Here is a 21,615-nt window from a genome sequence, read left to right as displayed (position 1 = left end):
GACAACTAACTAGGTTAATTTAATAGAAATGGTTTATCAGTTTATATTACTGCTATATCTTATTACAACCTTTGAAAAAAGTATTTATTATATAGTTTGTACATATTTTTGGGGCCCAATCAAGTCGTGGGGCCCTTAGAATCTTAATAACCCCCTCACCACAATATGGCACCTCTGCTGAGGACTGGAATTGAGAAACACTGGACTAACATGCAATAACTAAATTAATCCTTCACCGACCAGCCTTTGGAAAAACAAATAAAAAATCTCAGAAACTCTTCTCCTTGTCATGAAATCATTACAAACTGGACCAAATTGTAGCACAAAAAGCAATGGGTATTTTAGATTTATTAGTGTGGGCTTCCGTGTAAACTGATACATTTGAGTGACGTGACCGCTGCCGCGCACGCATACGTACAGTACGCTTGTTTTGCGTGAAGACGTCGCGCGTCTTTAAGTTGACGCTGATGAACGTAATGACGTCACACGTCTTTAGGTTGACGCTGATGAACGTGATGACATCGTGATGAAGTGGAGTTGTTTGGGCTGTGAGGAGAGAAGTGCAGCTGGCGGTGTTGTGAAGGCTACAGTTAATGTTGCCGCTCCTGGGCCGCACAGTGTCGTTGACATTCGTACATAGAGTCATTACACCCTCACTGTCAAGGCCCGTTTTAATCAGCTCCGTGCTAATAAAACTCAGAGGAATAACCAGTGTTAAACACAGCTCCGTCTTCGGTAGTTCAGCCGGTCTAAATACAGGAACCATGCCCGAAAGGAGGCCCTTCGTACGGTTACCAACAGACGTTTACCCCGTCAACTACGCGTTATGTCTGAAGCCAGACCTGATCGACTTCACTTTCGAGGGCAAGTTGGAGGCACTAGTGGAGGTATGTTGTAGCAGGACGCCTGCCTGAGTCTGTGTCTGTCGGGGATTTTGTTATGTAATGTGACCAGCTAACGTTGCCAGTAGCTAGCTGGTTAGCCGCTAGTCCGCTAGCTGCCACTAACTGGTGTAAATGTTAGCTGGAAGCTGCTAACTAACCCAGCTGCCTGACCAGATCAGTCTGGTAAACCAAACCTATGAATGAAACAAAAACAGCTGCATTTCTACCACCAGCCACACGCTGGTTCTGTTAGCTATAACATCCAGCAGACTTGCACACTCATGTTAGCTTAGCCACCTGTCTGAAACTATTATCCTAAACAAGGTTTGCGCTGAATGTGTCCAAGGTCGAGGGCAAATATCAGATACTTTAACTATTACACCAGAGTTTTACATTAGGGAAATATTGGATAATCTAAAGGAGATTACTGCTGGAGTTACCAGGAAATTAGCAGCTAGTTAACCCTAACCTGTGTCCCACCCCCTGCCTTACTCATTCTGTCTGAGAAGTTTAAGTTATGCTCTAATTAAATGTGTTGACCAGAATATACATGCAGAGTTAGTCTGGATGGTAGCTGAAAATCAAACCATTAACAGATAAACTCCGTTTTGTCGGGATATGTGAGTAACGCGTTACATACAGTAACTAACATAGTTTGCAGACAGTTGATCCTGTGAAATAAATGAGTTTTCTTGTTAAATTGTTTAGAGTTGGTTATTAAACTTTTACCAGTTTGCTTATATATAATGTATGTTTGTGTATATATATATATATACACACACACACATAATGCATGTTTGTATATATACACACATATACATGTATGTATGTAAATGTGTGTATCATAGATGATGCATGACAGCAGCCTTTCAAAATCTTTAATTAAAAATCAAATCTAAAACCATCCTAAGAAACATTTTATTACTCAGCCTTTGAAGGACATATTAATATAAAGTAAAATATTTGGAACACATTGATTTTTACTATTTTAAAAACTTACTTTTAAAAGTGTTTTTAAATCGATGATATTGCTGGCAGTCTCAAAGCTTTGGGCAGGAATGGTAAAATACCTTCAGCTCTGAAAGAGGGGAAACTCTCATAGGTTTGGCATATAGATGGTTCAATAAGTACTTTATTAATCCCGAGGGAAATTAAATGTGGTCTGCCGCTAACTAACATGCATCAGATCATGTCCACACTCTTAGAAAGAAACACTAAAACACTAAATATAGGTGACTAAAACACAATATGTAGATGTAAAAAAGTTTTAAAAATGAGAATGGTGCAATGAAATGTGAATGTGACCTTAAAATAGGCTGAGTACCCCCCCATTACAGCCCCCCCCCCCCCCCCCCCGCTCCCAAATTTTGAACTTACAGCCTTAAAATCACCAACAGCTCCATAAACTGCCATTGTTTAATGTACCGACTGTCACGTATGAAGGAAGGAATCAAGCTGTAAAAGATTTCTGGGGATCAAACACACATCTATTTAGAAAGAGGTTCAGGTTCAAGAGAGGATCTGGACACAGGGACCTCCCCAGTTTGACCACTGACCAGTTTGAACACTGACTGGTGACTGGTCGGGGAGATAGATCAGGCTCTTATATGCGCAGGTGATGTAGGAAAGGTGTGCATCAGGCCCAGCTGCAGGTGGAGAGAGAGAGGGGGAAGCCGAGCGAGAGCAGGAGCTGCAGGTGAAACCAGAGATTTTCCTTCATTGGTGCTGTTAATGTTGGCTGGACGGGATTCTAACTCGGCCTTCAAAGCGTTATGTTTTAGGAAAACTCCATCTTTCTGGCAGTGGAAATGAAAATAGTTTCTTTCCAGAGTAAAAACTGGGTTATTTGTGTCCATGTTTACAGGTCACACAAGCTACAAATCAGATTGTGATGAACTGTGCTGACATTGACATCATCACAGCTTCTTTTGCACCGCAGGGAGGAGACGGTGAGGACCTTTACTCATGCCTTTCTCGTGTGTGAGGAGTTATTTCTAGCTACCTCGTTTGATCTGGTCTCTGATTGAAAGTCCGCTGTGTTGTAATCTTCAGCGCCAACAGCTTGTCTCCTCACACATCAGTTCTCCATTCTGCTTGCCTTTTCAGAAATTAACGCCACGGGATTCAACTATCAGAATGAGGATGAGAAAGTCACCCTGTCATTTCCTAGTGCTTTACAGAAAGGTAAAAAGCCACTTCGCTTGAAACGCCTTTTTACCGTCATGGCTGCAGAAGCAGTGCAACTCTCACCGTGCATACTTCCACAGGCTCTGGCACGTTGAAGATCGACTTTGTCGGAGAGCTGAATGACAAAATGAAAGGATTCTATAGAAGTAAATACACAAGCGCCGCTGGCGAGAGCCGGTACGCAGCCGTCACACAATTTGAGGTGAGTGTATGGCCACAGGAAGATGGGAAAGTGGAGCATTGCTCAAGTCTCCTGCTGCCTGTGTTGCAACACAGAGAGGCATGATGGTCTTGTGACTTGTTTTTATTATTAATCCACATTAAAAGGCTCATGGTATGAATTTTCCTTTTTTTCCAGTTTATTTGCAGGTAAAGTATTTTTACCTTAAACATCCACAAGTACTTAGGAAAAAGAGGGGAATACACGTACTTTGGAATTTTTATTTAGTCTTTTATAATTCTTAGTCTTCCTTGTGTGGTAAAATTCTCCATGCAGTGCATGTAATGCGCACGTTGTCCACTGCAGCCATTGCAAGGCAGAAGTTTTTGCGCTGCGTGGAACAGCTGACGAGGTGGGGGGGGGGGCTCTGCAGCTGTTCAGTGTTGTCAGGAATGGATGAAATGAGAGGCTAGGTGGCGGCTAGGTAGCGACCGCAGCTAGCTGAGAAACCATCTGGCTCGACAGCGAAGCCCCCCCCGACCTGTCCCCACACCATCTTCATGGTGGCTGGGGATTTAGGCAGCAATCAGGGAGCAGAATCTGTGTTTATACATCTGTTCAACCAGTCTCCACTTATGGCTTCCACATACCCAGAGTCGTGGAGTTACGCACACAAATAGCTTCAGTTAGCGGCACACAGCCCACCTGGACATGTTGGCAGGAAAACAGCTGCCTGATGCTCGTCAATACTAACATTTAGTATCCAGTTGGATACCAGCTAGCACTGGTATCAATACTTAAATTCCGCTGGATTATCTTAACTAGTTTGCTCTGTTGTTAACTTGAGCTTAACAGGTGATGCGAGGAAATGACTTTTATGTTAATAAGTTCTCCAGCTTGTGGTTAAACTTTTCCTGCTTCTGTATGTTTTGCACCTCAGTGAGCAAACAGTCTGTAATGACTGCATCTTGGAAAGCTTTAAAATGATTTATTTCGTGATTTATTTGATGTCTAATATGTTGTTTTTTGGTGTTGTGACTGATAAAAAAAAATCCCCCCCGTAATACCAAACTGTTACAGACCATCCTAGGAGTCGGTATTAAGCGTGAATTTCCAGTATTTCAGCAGCTCTAGCAGGCAGGGCAGCAGTTCCACGGGAGCTGACAGCTCGGCAGACCCACGTTAATGTTGGGGGACACCTGCAATGTGCTGCAGGTTTATTCTGCGCTTCCAGCAGCCTCTCTGTGTAGCCAGAACATGTGGAAAAACTGTATCAAACAGTCTTTTCTCCTGAAATTCATGTGAAATCACTTAAAAGAGAAAGACGTCCAGCTGTTGTGTCTGGTTTTATGCAGTTGGGGGGATTTGGGCGTCAGGGCCCCCGAGGAAGGCCCTTAGCCCCCTCCTGCACCCGGGTACTGTAATATGGCAGCAATGTGGGTTAAATGCAGAGAAGTTCAAGTTGGGAAGTATCGCCATGACCGTTGCTAAAACAATGTTTGAGCAGCGAAAGTAGAAGCTGAAATGTGTAAACTGATTGATTAGCGTGACTCTGCTGTGCAGCATGAGATTTAACCAGGCTGGAAGCCTGAATCACAACTGCTGGCTGGAGATGTTAATCCACATCCTGGCTACATATTTAGCCAGTTGCAGCATGAACGCAGCGTGTTAATGGTTTCTGGGAGAGGTCCTGAAAAACCACAAACTCGCAGTGATGTCAAAACAGACTTGAATTGCTTCTCTGTGTTTACCCTTATTTTACCCCCCCCCCCCCCCCCCCCCCCCCTATCTTGAAATGATTTATGAATCCCTTTTTTTTCCGTTTTCCTGCAGTGGTGTCGTACCATTGAGTGGAAGACTTCCTGATTATTGATGCTGGTTTTCAGCTGTAGTGTTTAACTTTGTGTTCTTTTGCCCTCTGCACCCTGCAGGCCACAGACGCTCGCAGAGCTTTTCCTTGTTGGGACGAGCCAGCTATCAAAGCCACCTTTGACATCACGCTGATAGTTCCCAAGGACCGAGTAGCCTTGTCCAATATGGTACGTCATACATTCACTCCTCCTCCTGAGAAGCTGCTCGACCCTGCCTGGGCGACGTGTGTCCCCCGCTGTCTCCTCTTTTCTTTCTCCAGCTTACATAACAGAGGGCAGACAGTCGCTGCATATTCTACCGCCAGCTAACGTTACGCAGAACCCCATGAGCAGCATCACAGCTGCGCATGCAGGGGGAGGTTGGTCATTGTACAGCATTAATAACTGAACCAGAGACTGTTGGTTGTCTAAGATGAACTGAATGCGACCTCCAGGCGTTCATCTGGGCCGTTTGTGTGGTGCTAAATCTGCTTCCTCTGAATCACACGACTGCACTCTGTCTCCTCAGCAGAACTGTTTGTTGGATTGGGACGGGACAAGATTTTTCTGTGGGAGTGGGATGGGACAGGAGTGAAAATCCACTCCCGTCTCACCCTCTGGTGTGTTTGCTGAATCATCTAACAGTCCCGGTGAAATCTGAAGGTTTGAGCTGAGCGCTGCAGAAGTCAGAGAAAAGCCGCAACATGTCCTGATAGATCGGGTCACAATTATTTCATTTCACAATCAAGAACAGGATTAAATGTTGCAACTGATTCATAGTAAAGCTCACCTAATATCACTTTCCATAAAGGATTATGTCTGAATGTGGTGCAGGGAGGTCAGCGCAACTTGGACATGGAAGAAAACCCGAGTTAAAAGGAGTGTCCATGTGTTGCGTAGTAACCGAAGAGGCGTGTTGTAGTGGCTTAGTGTTGGCATGTAAGGAGGAGGAAGAAGAGTGTTTCCCCTGCAGACTAACAGATGAAGTCATCGCTGTGGCCAAGGTGTTGAGCTCTTCTGCCTATAAAGCATGAGAAGCTGCAGAGAAAGGAGGAAATATGCTGAACGTGTTTCCCCTCCCGCAGGATAAACGGCAGCTTTAGGATAGTTTAGCGTAAACTAAACGTTGGGTAGTTTGGTGAAATCGCTCCTCTTGGACTCACAGTGGATGTTACGTTATAAAGATGAGAAAAAACCAGAATCTGGTCATTTCACTGTTCAGACATCAGCTCGGGATGATGTCAGCACCTTTCTTTGTTCTTACTGTTTGATGGTTTGTAGAAAAAAGCTGATTAAAATCCAGATATGTGATCTTGTTTGTTTATTTCCACTGTTTCAGTGTTAACATGTCAAACAGCAGCTCTTCAGCTAAATGGCAGCTGGAAGTCCAAGCTATATTTTTCTGCCTTTCTAAATTCTTTACTTGTGTTGAAAGGAAACGTTAAAAGTCATAATAATAATGCAGCTTCCATGAGGAAGCCTTGCAAGTCCAGGTAGGGTCCCTGCAGCCTCTCCCACCTCCTTCCTCTGAGCGAAATCCAGGTTAACAGGTGAGATTTGTGTCAGCGGAGGGGATGCTCGCGTACTCTACTTTGTTGTTACATTATTTTATGTTAGTAACAACAGAAATAAACTAAACTTGGACTCATACTGATGTGATTTTACACGTTTATCATGCTGGAAATCAGCCTGTTATAATCCTGATTATTTAAGTTCCAGTCGTAGCAGAACATCGATGATCCTGACATCCCTACTGGTGACCATGAGTGCTTTGTTGTGTTGTAGATGAAGCTGTAGATGTGTTACCACCCTCATCGCTCTTCCTCTCCCTGCAGTCCCTCTGCAGACGCAGCAGACCGTCTGCGTTTGTTTAGGCAGCTTTCTCGCCTGCGTTGCGTCATGAATGTTTTAGTTTCTTGCAGCTGCGGGTGGGAATTCGGACTTGTCGTCTCCAGCAGTCTCCGTGTCGCCTCCGGGTGGTGACAGCGGATCATCTGCCTGTTTCTGACATTGCACTATGTTTCTCCTCCCCAGAATGTCATTGATCGAAAGCCATACCCAGATGATGAAAACCTTGTGGAAGTGAAATTTGCCACCACACCCATCATGTCCACGTACCTCGTAGCTTTTGTCATCGGTGAATATGACTTTGTGGAGAGCCAGTCATCAGATGGTGTAACCGTACGTGTCTATACACCCGTTGGGAAGGCGGAACAAGGGAAATTTGCATTGGAGGTATGTTGTGCTGCAGAGAACTGCACACACAGCAGTGTATTGATTAGATGCTTTACGGCTATAAGTGGAGGAAGCTTTTATTCGAAGCATTGTTGTGATGGTGTATTTCAGTTTAACCTGCTGGATCTCCTTCGTTCTGCTTCTGTGTCCTGATGCTCACACAGCGGACAGAAGCTCAAACAGCTGTTTGTTTGTGCTTTGTGTTGACGCAGGTTGCAACTAAGACCTTACCTTTCTACAAAGACTACTTCAATGTTCCTTACCCGTTGCCTAAAATTGATCTCATAGCTATTGCTGATTTTGCTGCTGGTGAGTTACTTAAAACTGCAAAGTTGTAAAATTGAAAAACCAAAATGTGGGAAAATAATTGGAGTGATAAACCTTTTTCTGCTCCCCAGGTGCCATGGAAAACTGGGGCCTTGTTACCTACAGGTAAAGCTGTAACCTCCTGATAACCACCATCTTCTTAACTCCACTCAGGTTTTATTATGAGATGTTTTAGTTCTTAATCTAGTTTTATATCATCGTAATTTTTTATTTATTTCAATTATGAATTTCTTCTGAGACGAGACAAGTGATTTATCTGTCATGCAGCACGCCCAGTAAAAGCATTAATCTTAAGTCGAGATGCACTGCACCCGATTACAGCTGTCTGACTAGTTTCCATCTGCAGTCTGTGGCAGGAAGGAGGAGAGATTTAAAAGGATTAAAATGTAGAAAGAGATGAAAATAAGAACATAAGAATAAAACGTGAGTAAAACAATGAGAAACAGATGCAAAGATGACTTTACAGCATATGTTTGGCATAAAATGCTCATTTTACGCTCGTTTTTGTTTGGTGCAGCTTAACGTCTCTGAGAAACGGGTCGTTACAGCAGTTACCTGAACGTGTGAATGCGCCTCCACCTGCAGCACCAGCAGCTGATGGTGGAGGGCGAAGGAAGGCAACATGCTGGTTTCAGATGAGGCCTTAACTCCAATGCTGTGTTTTCCAGGGAGACTGCGCTGCTAATCGACCCAAAGAACTCCTGCTCTTCATCCAGGCAGTGGGTGGCGCTGGTGGTCGGACACGAACTGGCCCACCAGTGGTTTGGAAACTTGGTTACCATGGTAATCCACCATTACACTGACCAGTTACACACAGAAGCAGCAGCTGTGGAACGAGGAAAGAACAAAGAACGGAATAAATGTAGCTGCAGATGGCGTAAGGTGCCCAGGTGTCTCCTGAAGGATGTGTATGTAGCTGGGCTCTGAGTGTGCAGGAAACACTGCCCAGTGTGGCTCTGACCACAGCCTGTCCCAGAAGACCCCGATGGCTCCTGAATGGACCACAAATAAGAGCTGTTTTACATTCCAGGTGTAACCTGGGACTAATAATGGAAGGTGACGTCTGTGTTTGCAAAGATGACTTTGGCACAGACCACCAGCAGCTACTGGTGACAGCCCAGACCACCAGCAGCTACTGGTGACAGCCCAGACCACCAGCAGCTACTGGTGACAGCCCAGACCACCAGCAGCTACTGGTGACAGCCCAGACCACCAGCAGCTACTGGTGACAGCCCAGACCACCAGCAGCTACTGGTGACAGCCCAGACCACCAGCAGCTACTGGTGACAGCCCAGACCACCAGCAGCTACTGGTGACAGCCCAGACCACCAGCAGCTACTGGTGACAGCCCAGACCACCAGTATCTACTGGTGACAGCCCAGACCACCAGTATCTACTGGTGACAGCCCAGACCACCAGTATCTACTGGTGACAGCCCAGACCACCAGCAGCTACTGGTGACAGCCCAGACCAGTATCTACTGGTGACAGCCTAGACCAGTATCTACTGGTGACAGCCCAGACCAGTATCTACTGGTGACAGCCTAGACCAGTATCTACTGGTGACAGCCTAGACCAGTATCTACTGGTGACAGCCTAGACCAGTATCTACTGGTGACAGCCTAGACCAGTATCTACTGGTGACAGCCTAGACCAGTATCTACTGGTGACAGCCTAGACCAGTATCTACTGGTGACAGCCTAGACCAGTATCTACTGGTGACAGCCCAGACCAGTATCTACTGGTGACAGCCCAGACCAGTATCTACTGGTGACAGCCCAGACCAGTATCTACTGGTGACAGCCTAGACCAGTATCTACTGGTGACAGCCCAGACCAGTATCTACTGGTGACAGCCCAGACCAGTATCAACTGGTGACAGCCTAGACCAGTATCTACTGGTGACAGCCTAGACCAGTATCTACTGGTGACAGCCTAGACCAGTATCTACTGGTGACAGCCTAGACCAGTATCTACTGGTGACAGCCTAGACCAGTATCTACTGGTGACAGCCCAGACCAGTATCTACTGGTGACAGCCCAGACCAGTATCTACTGGTGACAGCCCAGACCAGTATCTACTGGTGACAGCCTAGACCAGTATCTACTGGTGACAGCCCAGACCAGTATCTACTGGTGACAGCCCAGACCAGTATCTACTGGTGACAGCCTAGACCAGTATCTACTGGTGACAGCCTAGACCAGTATCTACTGGTGACAGCCTAGACCAGTATCTACTGGTGACAGCCTAGACCAGTATCTACTGGTGACAGCCTAGACCAGTATCTACTGGTGACAGCCTAGACCAGTATCTACTGGTGACAGCCCAGACCAGTATCTACTGGTGACAGCCTAGACCAGTATCTACTGGTGACAGCCCAGACCAGTATCTACTGGTGACAGCCCAGACCAGTATCTACTGGTGACAGCCTAGACCAGTATCTACTGGTGACAGCCCAGACCAGTATCTACTGGTGACAGCCCAGACCAGTATCTACTGGTGACAGCCCAGACCAGTATCTACTGGTGACAGCCCAGACCAGTATCTACTGGTGACAGCCCAGACCAGTATCTACTGGTGACAGCCTAGACCAGTATCTACTGGTGACAGCCTAGACCAGTATCTACTGGTGACAGCCTAGACCAGTATCTACTGGTGACAGCCTAGACCAGTATCTACTGGTGACAGCCCAGACCAGTATCTACTGGTGACAGCCTAGACCAGTATCTACTGGTGACAGCCTAGACCAGTATCTACTGGTGACAGCCCAGACCAGTATCTACTGGTGACAGCCCAGACCAGTATCTACTGGTGACAGCCCAGACCAGTATCTACTGGTGACAGCCTAGACCAGTATCTACTGGTGACAGCCTAGACCAGTATCTACTGGTGACAGCCCAGACCAGTATCTACTGGTGACAGCCCAGACCACCAGTATCTACTGGTGACAGCCCAGACCACCAGTATCTACTGGTGACAGCCCAGACCACCAGTATCTACTGGTGACAGCCCAGACCACCAGTATCTACTGGTGACAGCCCAGACCACCAGTATCTACTGGTGACAGCCCAGACCACCAGTATCTACTGGTGACAGCCCAGACCACCAGTATCTACTGGTGACAGCCCAGACCACCAGTATCTACTGGTGACAGCCCAGACCAGTATCTACTGGTGACAGCCTAGACCAGTATCTACTGGTGACAGCCCAGACCAGTATCTACTGGTGACAGCCCAGACCAGTATCTACTGGTGACAGCCTAGACCAGTATCTACTGGTGACAGCCCAGACCAGTATCTACTGGTGACAGCCTAGACCAGTATCTACTGGTGACAGCCTAGACCAGTATCTACTGGTGACAGCCTAGACCAGTATCTACTGGTGACAGCCCAGACCAGTATCTACTGGTGACAGCCCAGACCAGTATCTACTGGTGACAGCCTAGACCAGTATCTACTGGTGACAGCCTAGACCAGTATCTACTGGTGACAGCCCAGACCAGTATCTACTGGTGACAGCCCAGACCAGTATCTACTGGTGACAGCCCAGACCAGTATCTACTGGTGACAGCCCAGACCAGTATCTACTGGTGACAGCCCAGACCAGTATCTACTGGTGACAGCCCAGACCAGTATCTACTGGTGACAGCCCAGACCAGTATCTACTGGTGACAGCCCAGACCAGTATCTACTGGTGACAGCCTAGACCAGTATCTACTGGTGACAGCCTAGACCAGTATCTACTGGTGACAGCCTAGACCAGTATCTACTGGTGACAGCCTAGACCAGTATCTACTGGTGACAGCCCAGACCAGTATCTACTGGTGACAGCCTAGACCAGTATCTACTGGTGACAGCCCAGACCAGTATCTACTGGTGACAGCCCAGACCAGTATCTACTGGTGACAGCCCAGACCAGTATCTACTGGTGACAGCCTAGACCAGTATCTACTGGTGACAGCCCAGACCAGTATCTACTGGTGACAGCCTAGACCAGTATCTACTGGTGACAGCCTAGACCAGTATCTACTGGTGACAGCCCAGACCAGTATCTACTGGTGACAGCCCAGACCAGTATCTACTGGTGACAGCCCAGACCAGTATCTACTGGTGACAGCCCAGACCAGTATCTACTGGTGACAGCCCAGACCAGTATCTACTGGTGACAGCCCAGACCAGTATCTACTGGTGACAGCCCAGACCAGTATCTACTGGTGACAGCCCAGACCAGTATCTACTGGTGACAGCCTAGACCAGTATCTACTGGTGACAGCCTAGACCAGTATCTACTGGTGACAGCCCAGACCAGTATCTACTGGTGACAGCCCAGACCAGTATCTACTGGTGACAGCCTAGACCAGTATCTACTGGTGACAGCCTAGACCAGTATCTACTGGTGACAGCCTAGACCAGTATCTACTGGTGACAGCCTAGACCAGTATCTACTGGTGACAGCCTAGACCAGTATCTACTGGTGACAGCCCAGACCAGTATCTACTGGTGACAGCCTAGACCAGTATCTACTGGTGACAGCCCAGACCAGTATCTACTGGTGACTGCCCAGACCAGTATCTACTGGTGACTGCCCAGACCAGTATCTACTGGTGACAGCCTAGACCAGTATCTACTGGTGACAGCCCAGACCAGTATCTACTGGTGACAGCCCAGACCAGTATCTACTGGTGACAGCCCAGACCAGTATCTACTGGTGACAGCCTAGACCAGTATCTACTGGTGACAGCCTAGACCAGTATCTACTGGTGACAGCCTAGACCAGTATCTACTGGTGACAGCCTAGACCAGTATCTACTGGTGACAGCCCAGACCAGTATCTACTGGTGACAGCCTAGACCAGTATCTACTGGTGACAGCCTAGACCAGTATCTACTGGTGACAGCCCAGACCAGTATCTACTGGTGACAGCCCAGACCAGTATCTACTGGTGACAGCCCAGACCAGTATCTACTGGTGACAGCCCAGACCAGTATCTACTGGTGACAGCCTAGACCAGTATCTACACCTAGACCAGTATCTACTGGTGACAGCCTAGACCAGTATCTACTGGTGACAGCCTAGACCAGTATCTACTGGTGACAGCCCAGACCAGTATCTACTGGTGACAGCCCAGACCAGTATCTACTGGTGACAGCCTAGACCAGTATCTACACCTAGACCAGTATCTACTGGTGACAGCCTAGACCAGTATCTACTGGTGACAGCCTAGACCAGTATCTACTGGTGACAGCCTAGACCAGTATCTACACCTAGACCAGTATCTACTGGTGACAGCCTAGACCAGTATCTACTGGTGACAGCCTAGACCAGTATCTACTGGTGACAGCCCAGACCAGTATCTACTGGTGACAGCCCAGACCAGTATCTACTGGTGACAGCCCAGACCAGTATCTACTGGTGACAGCCTAGACCAGTATCTACTGGTGACAGCCCAGACCAGTATCTACTGGTGACAGCCCAGACCAGTATCTACTGGTGACAGCCTAGACCAGTATCTACTGGTGACAGCCCAGACCAGTATCTACTGGTGACAGCCTAGACCAGTATCTACTGGTGACAGCCCAGACCAGTATCTACTGGTGACAGCCCAGACCAGTATCTACTGGTCACAGCCCAGACCAGTATCTACTGGTCACAGCCCAGACCAGTATCTACTGGTGACAGCCCAGACCAGTATCTACTGGTGACAGCCTAGACCAGTATCTACTGGTGACAGCCCAGACCAGTATCTACTGGTGACAGCCTAGACCAGTATCTACACCTAGACCAGTATCTACTGGTGACAGCCTAGACCAGTATCTACTGGTGACAGCCTAGACCAGTATCTACTGGTGACAGCCCAGACCAGTATCTACTGGTGACAGCCCAGACCAGTATCTACTGGTGACAGCCCAGACCAGTATCTACTGGTGACAGCCTAGACCAGTATCTACTGGTGACAGCCCAGACCAGTATCTACTGGTGACAGCCCAGACCAGTATCTACTGGTGACAGCCTAGACCAGTATCTACTGGTGACAGCCCAGACCAGTATCTACTGGTGACAGCCTAGACCAGTATCTACTGGTGACAGCCCAGACCAGTATCTACTGGTGACAGCCCAGACCAGTATCTACTGGTCACAGCCCAGACCAGTATCTACTGGTCACAGCCCAGACCAGTATCTACTGGTGACAGCCCAGACCAGTATCTACTGGTGACAGCCTAGACCAGTATCTACTGGTGACAGCCCAGACCAGTATCTACTGGTGACAGCCTAGACCAGTATCTACTGGTGACAGCCCAGACCAGTATCTACTGGTGACAGCCCAGACCAGTATCTACTGGTGACAGCCTAGACCAGTATCTACTGGTGACAGCCTAGACCAGTATCTACTGGTGACAGCCCAGACCAGTATCTACTGGTGACAGCCTAGACCAGTATCTACTGGTGACAGCCCAGACCAGTATCTACTGGTGACAGCCCAGACCAGTATCTACTGGTCACAGCCCAGACCAGTATCTACTGGTGACAGCCTAGACCAGTATCTACTGGTGACAGCCCAGACCAGTATCTACTGGTGACAGCCCAGACCAGTATCTACTGGTGACAGCCCAGACCAGTATCTACTGGTGACAGCCCAGACCAGTATCTACTGGTGACAGCCCAGACCAGTATCTACTGGTGACAGCCCAGACCAGTATCTACTGGTGACAGCCCAGACCAGTATCTACTGGTGACAGCCCAGACCAGTATCTACTGGTGACAGCCCAGACCAGTATCTACTGGTGACAGCCCAGACCAGTATCTACTGGTGACAGCCCAGACCAGTATCTACTGGTGACAGCCCAGACCAGTATCTACTGGTGACAGCCTAGACCAGTATCTACTGGTGACAGCCCAGACCAGTATCTACTGGTGACAGCCCAGACCAGTATCTACTGGTGACAGCCCAGACCAGTATCTACTGGTGACAGCCTAGACCAGTATCTACTGGTGACAGCCCAGACCAGTATCTACTGGTGACAGCCCAGACCAGTATCTACTGGTGACAGCCCAGACCAGTATCTACTGGTGACAGCCCAGACCAGTATCTACTGGTGACAGCCCAGACCAGTATCTACTGGTGACAGCCCAGACCAGTATCTACTGGTGACAGCCCAGACCAGTATCTACTGGTGACAGCCCAGACCAGTATCTACTGGTGACAGCCCAGACCAGTATCTACTGGTGACAGCCTAGACCAGTATCTACTGGTGACAGCCCAGACCAGTATCTACTGGTGACAGCCCAGACCAGTATCTACTGGTGACAGCCCAGACCAGTATCTACTGGTGACAGCCCAGACCAGTATCTACTGGTGACAGCCCAGACCAGTATCTACTGGTGACAGCCGAGACCAGTATCTACTGGTGACAGCCCAGACCAGTATCTACTGGTGACAGCCTAGACCAGTATCTACTGGTGACAGCCCAGACCAGTATCTACTGGTGACAGCCTAGACCAGTATCTACTGGTGACAGCCCAGACCAGTATCTACTGGTGACAGCCCAGACCAGTATCTACTGGTGACAGCCCAGACCAGTATCTACTGGTGACAGCCCAGACCAGTATCTACTGGTGACAGCCCAGACCAGTATCTACTGGTGACAGCCCAGACCAGTATCTACTGGTGACAGCCCAGACCAGTATCTACTGGTGACAGCCCAGACCAGTATCTACTGGTGACAGCCCAGACCAGTATCTACTGGTGACAGCCCAGACCAGTATCTACTGGTGACAGCCCAGACCAGTATCTACTGGTGACAGCCCAGACCAGTATCTACTGGTGACAGCCTAGACCAGTATCTACTGGTGACAGCCCAGACCAGTATCTACTGGTGACAGCCCAGACCAGTATCTACTGGTGACAGCCCAGACCAGTATCTACTGGTGACAGCCCAGACCAGTATCTACTGGTGACAGCCCAGACCAGTATCTACTGGTGACAGCCCAGACCAGTATCTACTGGTGACAGCCCAGACCAGTATCTACTGGTGACAGCCCAGACCAGTATCTACTGGTGACAGCCCAGACCAGTATCTACTGGTGACAGCCCAGACCAGTATCTACTGGTGACAGCCCAGACCAGTATCTACTGGTGACAGCCCAGACCAGTATCTACTGGTGACAGCCCAGACCAGTATCTACTGGTGACAGCCCAGACCAGTATCTACTGGTGACAGCCCAGACCAGTATCTACTGGTGACAGCCCAGACCAGTATCTACTGGTGACAGCCCAGACCAGTATCTACTGGTGACAGCCCAGACCAGTATCTACTGGTGACAGCCTAGACCAGTATCTACTGGTGACAGCCCAGACCAGTATCTACTGGTGACAGCCCAGACCAGTATCTACTGGTGACAGCCGAGACCAGTATCTACTGGTGACAGCCGAGACCAGTATCTACTGGTGACAGCCTAGACCAGTATCTACTGGTGACAGCCTAGACCAGTATCTACTGGTGACAGCCCAGACCAGTATCTACTGGTGACAGCCTAGACCAGTATCTACTGGTGACAGCCTAGACCAGTATCTACTGGTGACAGCCCAGACCAGTATCTACTGGTGACAGCCCAGACCAGTATCTACTGGTGACAGCCCAGACCAGTATCTACTGGTGACAGCCCAGACCAGTATCTACTGGTGACAGCCCAGACCAGTATCTACTGGTGACAGCCCAGACCAGTATCTACTGGTGACAGCCCAGACCAGTATCTACTGGTGACAGCCCAGACCAGTATCTACTGGTGACAGCCCAGACCAGTATCTACTGGTGACAGCCTAGACCAGTATCTACCGGTGACAGCCCAGACCAGTATCTACCGGTGACAGCCCAGACCAGTATCTACCGGTGACAGCCCAGACCAGTATCTACCGGTGACAGCCCAGACCAGTATCTACCGGTGACAGCCCAGACCAGTATCTACTGGTGACAGCCCAGACCAGTATCTACTGGTGACAGCCCAGACCAGTATCTACTGGTGACAGCCCAGACCAGTATCTACTGGTGACAGCCCAGACCAGTATCTACTGGTGACAGCCCAGACCAGTATCTACTGGTGACAGCCCAGACCAGTATCTACTGGTGACAGCCTAGACCAGTATCTACTGGTGACAGCCCAGACCAGTATCTACTGGTGACAGCCCAGACCAGTATCTACTGGTGACAGCCCAGACCAGTATCTACTGGTGACAGCCTAGACCAGTATCTACTGGTGACAGCCTAGACCAGTATCTACTGGTGACAGCCCAGACCAGTATCTACTGGTGACAGCCCAGACCAGTATCTACTGGTGACAGCCCAGACCAGTATCTACTGGTGACAGCCCAGACCAGTATCTACTGGTGACAGCCCAGACCAGTATCTACTGGTGACAGCCCAGACCAGTATCTACTGGTGACAGCCCAGACCAGTATCTACTGGTGACAGCCCAGACCAGTATCTACTGGTGACAGCCCAGACCAGTATCTACTGGTGACAGCCCAGACCAGTATCTACTGGTGACAGCCTAGACCAGTATCTACTGGTGACAGCCTAGACCAGTATCTACTGGTGACAGCCCAGACCAGTATCTACTGGTGACAGCCTAGACCAGTATCTACTGGTGACAGCCCAGACCAGTATCTACTGGTGACAGCCTAGACCAGTATCTACTGGTGACAGCCCAGACCAGTATCTACTGGTGACAGCCCAGACCAGTATCTACTGGTGACAGCCTAGACCAGTATCTACTGGTGACAGCCCAGACCAGTATCTACTGGTGACAGCCTAGACCAGTATCTACTGGTGACAGCCCAGACCAGTATCTACTGGTGACAGCCCAGACCAGTATCTACTGGTGACAGCCTAGACCAGTATCTACCGGTGACAGCCCAGACCAGTATCTACCGGTGACAGCCCAGACCAGTATCTACCGGTGACAGCCCAGACCAGTATCTACCGGTGACAGCCCAGACCAGTATCTACTGGTGACAGCCCAGACCAGTATCTACTGGTGACAGCCCAGACCAGTATCTACTGGTGACAGCCCAGACCAGTATCTACTGGTGACAGCCCAGACCAGTATCTACTGGTGACAGCCCAGACCAGTATCTACTGGTGACAGCCCAGACCAGTATCTACTGGTGACAGCCCAGACCAGTATCTACTGGTGACAGCCCAGACCAGTATCTACTGGTGACAGCCTAGACCAGTATCTACTGGTGACAGCCTAGACCAGTATCTACTGGTGACAGCCCAGACCAGTATCTACTGGTGACAGCCTAGACCAGTATCTACTGGTGACAGCCCAGACCAGTATCTACTGGTGACAGCCCAGACCAGTATCTACTGGTGACAGCCTAGACCAGTATCTACTGGTGACAGCCCAGACCAGTATCTACTGGTGACAGCCCAGACCAGTATCTACTGGTGACAGCCCAGACCAGTATCTACTGGTGACAGCCCAGACCAGTATCTACTGGTGACAGCCCAGACCAGTATCTACTGGTGACAGCCCAGACCAGTATCTACTGGTGACAGCCCAGACCAGTATCTACTGGTGACAGCCCAGACCAGTATCTACTGGTGACAGCCCAGACCAGTATCTACTGGTGACAGCCCAGACCAGTATCTACTGGTGACAGCCCAGACCAGTATCTACTGGTGACAGCCCAGACCAGTATCTACTGGTGACAGCCTAGACCAGTATCTACTGGTGACAGCCCAGACCAGTATCTACTGGTGACAGCCCAGACCAGTATCTACTGGTGACAGCCCAGACCAGTATCTACTGGTGACAGCCCAGACCAGTATCTACTGGTGACAGCCCAGACCAGTATCTACTGGTGACAGCCCAGACCAGTATCTACTGGTGACAGCCCAGACCAGTATCTACTGGTGACAGCCTAGACCAGTATCTACTGGTGACAGCCTAGACCAGTATCTACTGGTGACAGCCCAGACCAGTATCTACTGGTGACAGCCCAGACCAGTATCTACTGGTCTGCACCGCAGCAGCGTCTGGGTCTTGGAGTCTCTGTTTGTCTTTGCGACTCTCCTCCGCTGCTCTTTGGCTCTTGAGGCTCTTCTGTTAATTATTTCCCCTCGGTCAGACGTCTTGTGAGGGTTTCTGGTGAAATAATGTTTCTCCCACTTCCAGTTGAGCTCGCTGGGACAGTCAGAATTTAGAAATCCTTCTGTCACCACCAAGCCAGTTTGTTTTGCAACATTCAGGTTGCAAGACGGGAAGGCTTAGCTTTTCGCCATCATGAGGCCTTTGTTGTGTGGCTCTTTGGTAATGAGACGCTGTGATGTAGGCCATCAGCTGGGACCGAACCAGCTGATATTAAGGAGCTGGACTCCTTCCTAAACACTGACTGAGGATTCCAGCTGCCATCTTGGCTTTCCGTAACGCTTTGGACCTCCCCGCTTGTCATTCCACGTCATTCCACACAATTTGGTTTGTGGACGGCCTTGTTTTGGTGTCTTTGCATGTGTAGGTTGCTTGTGTTGTTACAGACGTCTGCTGAAGATTTCAGCAGATTTATTTTCTCTGCTGTAAATCCAAGAAAAAGAAGACTGGAGATTTTAATGAGTAGCTTTATGCTGCTAACATTCGTGCTGCCACAACGTTTTGTTTCCATCCAGCCAGAGTAGGAGGCTGATCGTACTCTGTAAAGTACCTGATGGGTGGTGCGTCATCTCATTGCATGTGTGTTTTTGCACGCAGGAATGGTGGACCCACCTGTGGCTTAATGAGGGGTTTGCATCCTGGATTGAGTATCTATGTGTGGACCACTGCTTCCCAGAGTACGACATCTGGACCCAGTTCGTATCAGCGGACTACACCCGCGCTCTAGACTTGGATGCACTGGACAGCAGCCACCCCATAGAGGTGAGCTCTGCAGCAGGGCCTTGCCTTGTAAAACACACATCCTCACGCTGATCATTTATTAGATGATTGTTGTAAATGAACATCATGCTGGGTATCTGCGTTTACGGTGTGTTATGATGACACCAGAGGTTTTTCCTTCCCGCTGACTTATTTTGACCGGATGTGATGTCCTCCAGGTGAATGTGGGCCATCCATCAGAGGTGGATGAAATCTTTGACACCATTTCTTACAGCAAAGGAGCATCAGTGATCCGCATGTTGCACAACTACATTGGAGACGAGGTTTGCTGTCCAGTCTGCAACCTTACATCCTTATTTTTATTAACTTCAGGCCATAACACAGATCTCATTCTGTGTTTTTGCAGGATTTTAGGAAAGGAATGAATGCCTATCTCTTAAAGTTCCAACATAAAAATGCATCAACAGGTAAAATCATTTTCCCTGATGAAGCACTTGGATGGACTTCCTGTGTCCTTACTCCTCTGGCTGTTTCCACAGAGGACCTGTGGGACTGTCTGGAGGAGGCCAGTGGGAAGCCCATCGCTGCAGTGATGAGTTCCTGGACCAAGCAGATGGGCTTCCCGATAATAGTGGTCGACCAGGAACAGGTGAGCTTCATGTGAGACCAGCTGTCTGGAGGCGTTTTTCATTGTAAACGATGTGCGTGTGATCTGCTTTTCCTGCTAATCTGAAGTTTTTCAGCGTCTGAGTCAAATAAGCCAGAAAAACTTGATTCATTCTGCTCTCTTCATCCGTGGAGATTAAACTCCTCTCCCAAAAACTGCGATAAAAATACTCCAGAACACCTTTCTACTTGTTTTGCTCAGATTTTACAGTCCCACTCAAAACTACCAAATTAAGGATTATTCAGCGTGTGTGTATAAATAACGGTCGATGAAAACAGAGATGTGACAATAAGTTGAACAAAACATATTAAAAATAGGTTTTCCACTGAGAAACCTCTACAGTGTGACATAAAATTATATTTCCAGTAATTTTCCACTGTTTTTTCATTTCTTATCCCCCAAAATTATTTGTTTGTATTTTCATCCAACTTTTTATTTAGTTATTGACTTTTTTTTTAAATTTATGGTGATATTTATGAAATAAATAACAGAATTGATATGTACTAAAACAGAGTACAAGATGCCATGTAATCATGTTAAAAGGGTTAAAGTCATTTGAATAACTACATATGTGAAATGAAAGCGAAAGTGATTTGAGCAAATGTGTTGTGGTTTTTGCGAGGGAATGTTTTTGTCCATAAATGACCTGAAAGGAAAGGTTTGGCCCTGATGTCCTGTTGACATGTCAGGAAAACGTAAACAGGAATTTCACAGCTCTTTAAGAGAAGCACTTCCTTACAAAAGCATCTTTTTTGAGGAAAGGATGGAAGCAAGTATGGCTGCAGCCTCCTGCCTGTGTGTTGTCACCTGAATCAGCAGGAAGTCTGCAACAGACCAGCAGAAACACCACAGTAGTGCTTCCCTAAACGTCTCTTAAAAAGCTGCTTCTGTCGGTATTGAAGCGTTACAAACGAGGAGGAGCGTTGTCAGAAAACCAGAGCAGCCTCATCAAACTCACCCCGAGTGTTTGAGCTGCAGCTGGAGTCTGTCCTGAAGAAGACCTGTCGGAAAAATCAGGCCACGTCCTCAAAACTACTGCAGACTGATGTGCAGACCGACCTGGAGCCCTTTGCTGCAGGTCAACCCTTCCATGTCTGACCAGGTTCTGTCCAGCAGCCGTGTCTGTAAGACCTCAGGAGCCAAAATAGTCTTTAAGAGAAAGATGCTTCCTTAATGAACTGCTGAAATACATCAGCAACACGATTAGACATGTTTCCTCTGGAAAACATGACAGTTCAGAGGGGTAAATAAACAGTTCAGAGGGGTAAATAAACAGTTCAGAGGGGTAAATAAACAGTTCAGAGGGGTAAATAAACAGTTCAGAGGGGTAAAAAAAAAACAGTTCAGAGGGGTAAATAAACAGTTCAGAGGGGTAAAAAAAAAACAGTTCAGAGGGGTAAATAAACAGTTCAGAGGGGTAAAAAAAAACAGTTCAGA

The 21,615-nt window shown here is 48.2% G+C and overlaps 1 protein-coding gene across 1 annotated transcript in view; it reads left to right on the top strand.

Annotated features, from left to right (window-relative positions):
* Window positions 1-518: 518 nt before the first annotated feature.
* npepps (aminopeptidase puromycin sensitive) overlaps window positions 519-21,615 on the top strand; it is a 41,051-nt gene continuing 19,954 nt past the window's right edge. The window contains exons 1-13 of the mRNA XM_079264980.1: window positions 519-887; window positions 2,749-2,833; window positions 2,991-3,068; window positions 3,152-3,273; window positions 5,163-5,270; window positions 7,116-7,316; window positions 7,529-7,625; window positions 7,715-7,748; window positions 8,312-8,426; window positions 19,389-19,553; window positions 19,730-19,834; window positions 19,918-19,978; window positions 20,051-20,160. Of these exons, the coding sequence (XP_079121106.1) occupies window positions 594-887; window positions 2,749-2,833; window positions 2,991-3,068; window positions 3,152-3,273; window positions 5,163-5,270; window positions 7,116-7,316; window positions 7,529-7,625; window positions 7,715-7,748; window positions 8,312-8,426; window positions 19,389-19,553; window positions 19,730-19,834; window positions 19,918-19,978; window positions 20,051-20,160 (1,575 nt within the window). The 5' untranslated portion in view covers window positions 519-593. The remainder of the gene's footprint in view (window positions 888-2,748; window positions 2,834-2,990; window positions 3,069-3,151; window positions 3,274-5,162; window positions 5,271-7,115; window positions 7,317-7,528; window positions 7,626-7,714; window positions 7,749-8,311; window positions 8,427-19,388; window positions 19,554-19,729; window positions 19,835-19,917; window positions 19,979-20,050; window positions 20,161-21,615) is intronic.

This window comes from Telmatherina bonti (assembly GCF_933228915.1).
Source record: "Telmatherina bonti genome assembly, chromosome: 3".
Taxonomy (NCBI): Eukaryota; Metazoa; Chordata; class Actinopteri; order Atheriniformes; family Telmatherinidae; genus Telmatherina; species Telmatherina bonti.
The sequence above is the reverse complement of the archived record's forward strand: the minus strand, read 5'-3'. Positions and strand labels throughout refer to the sequence as shown.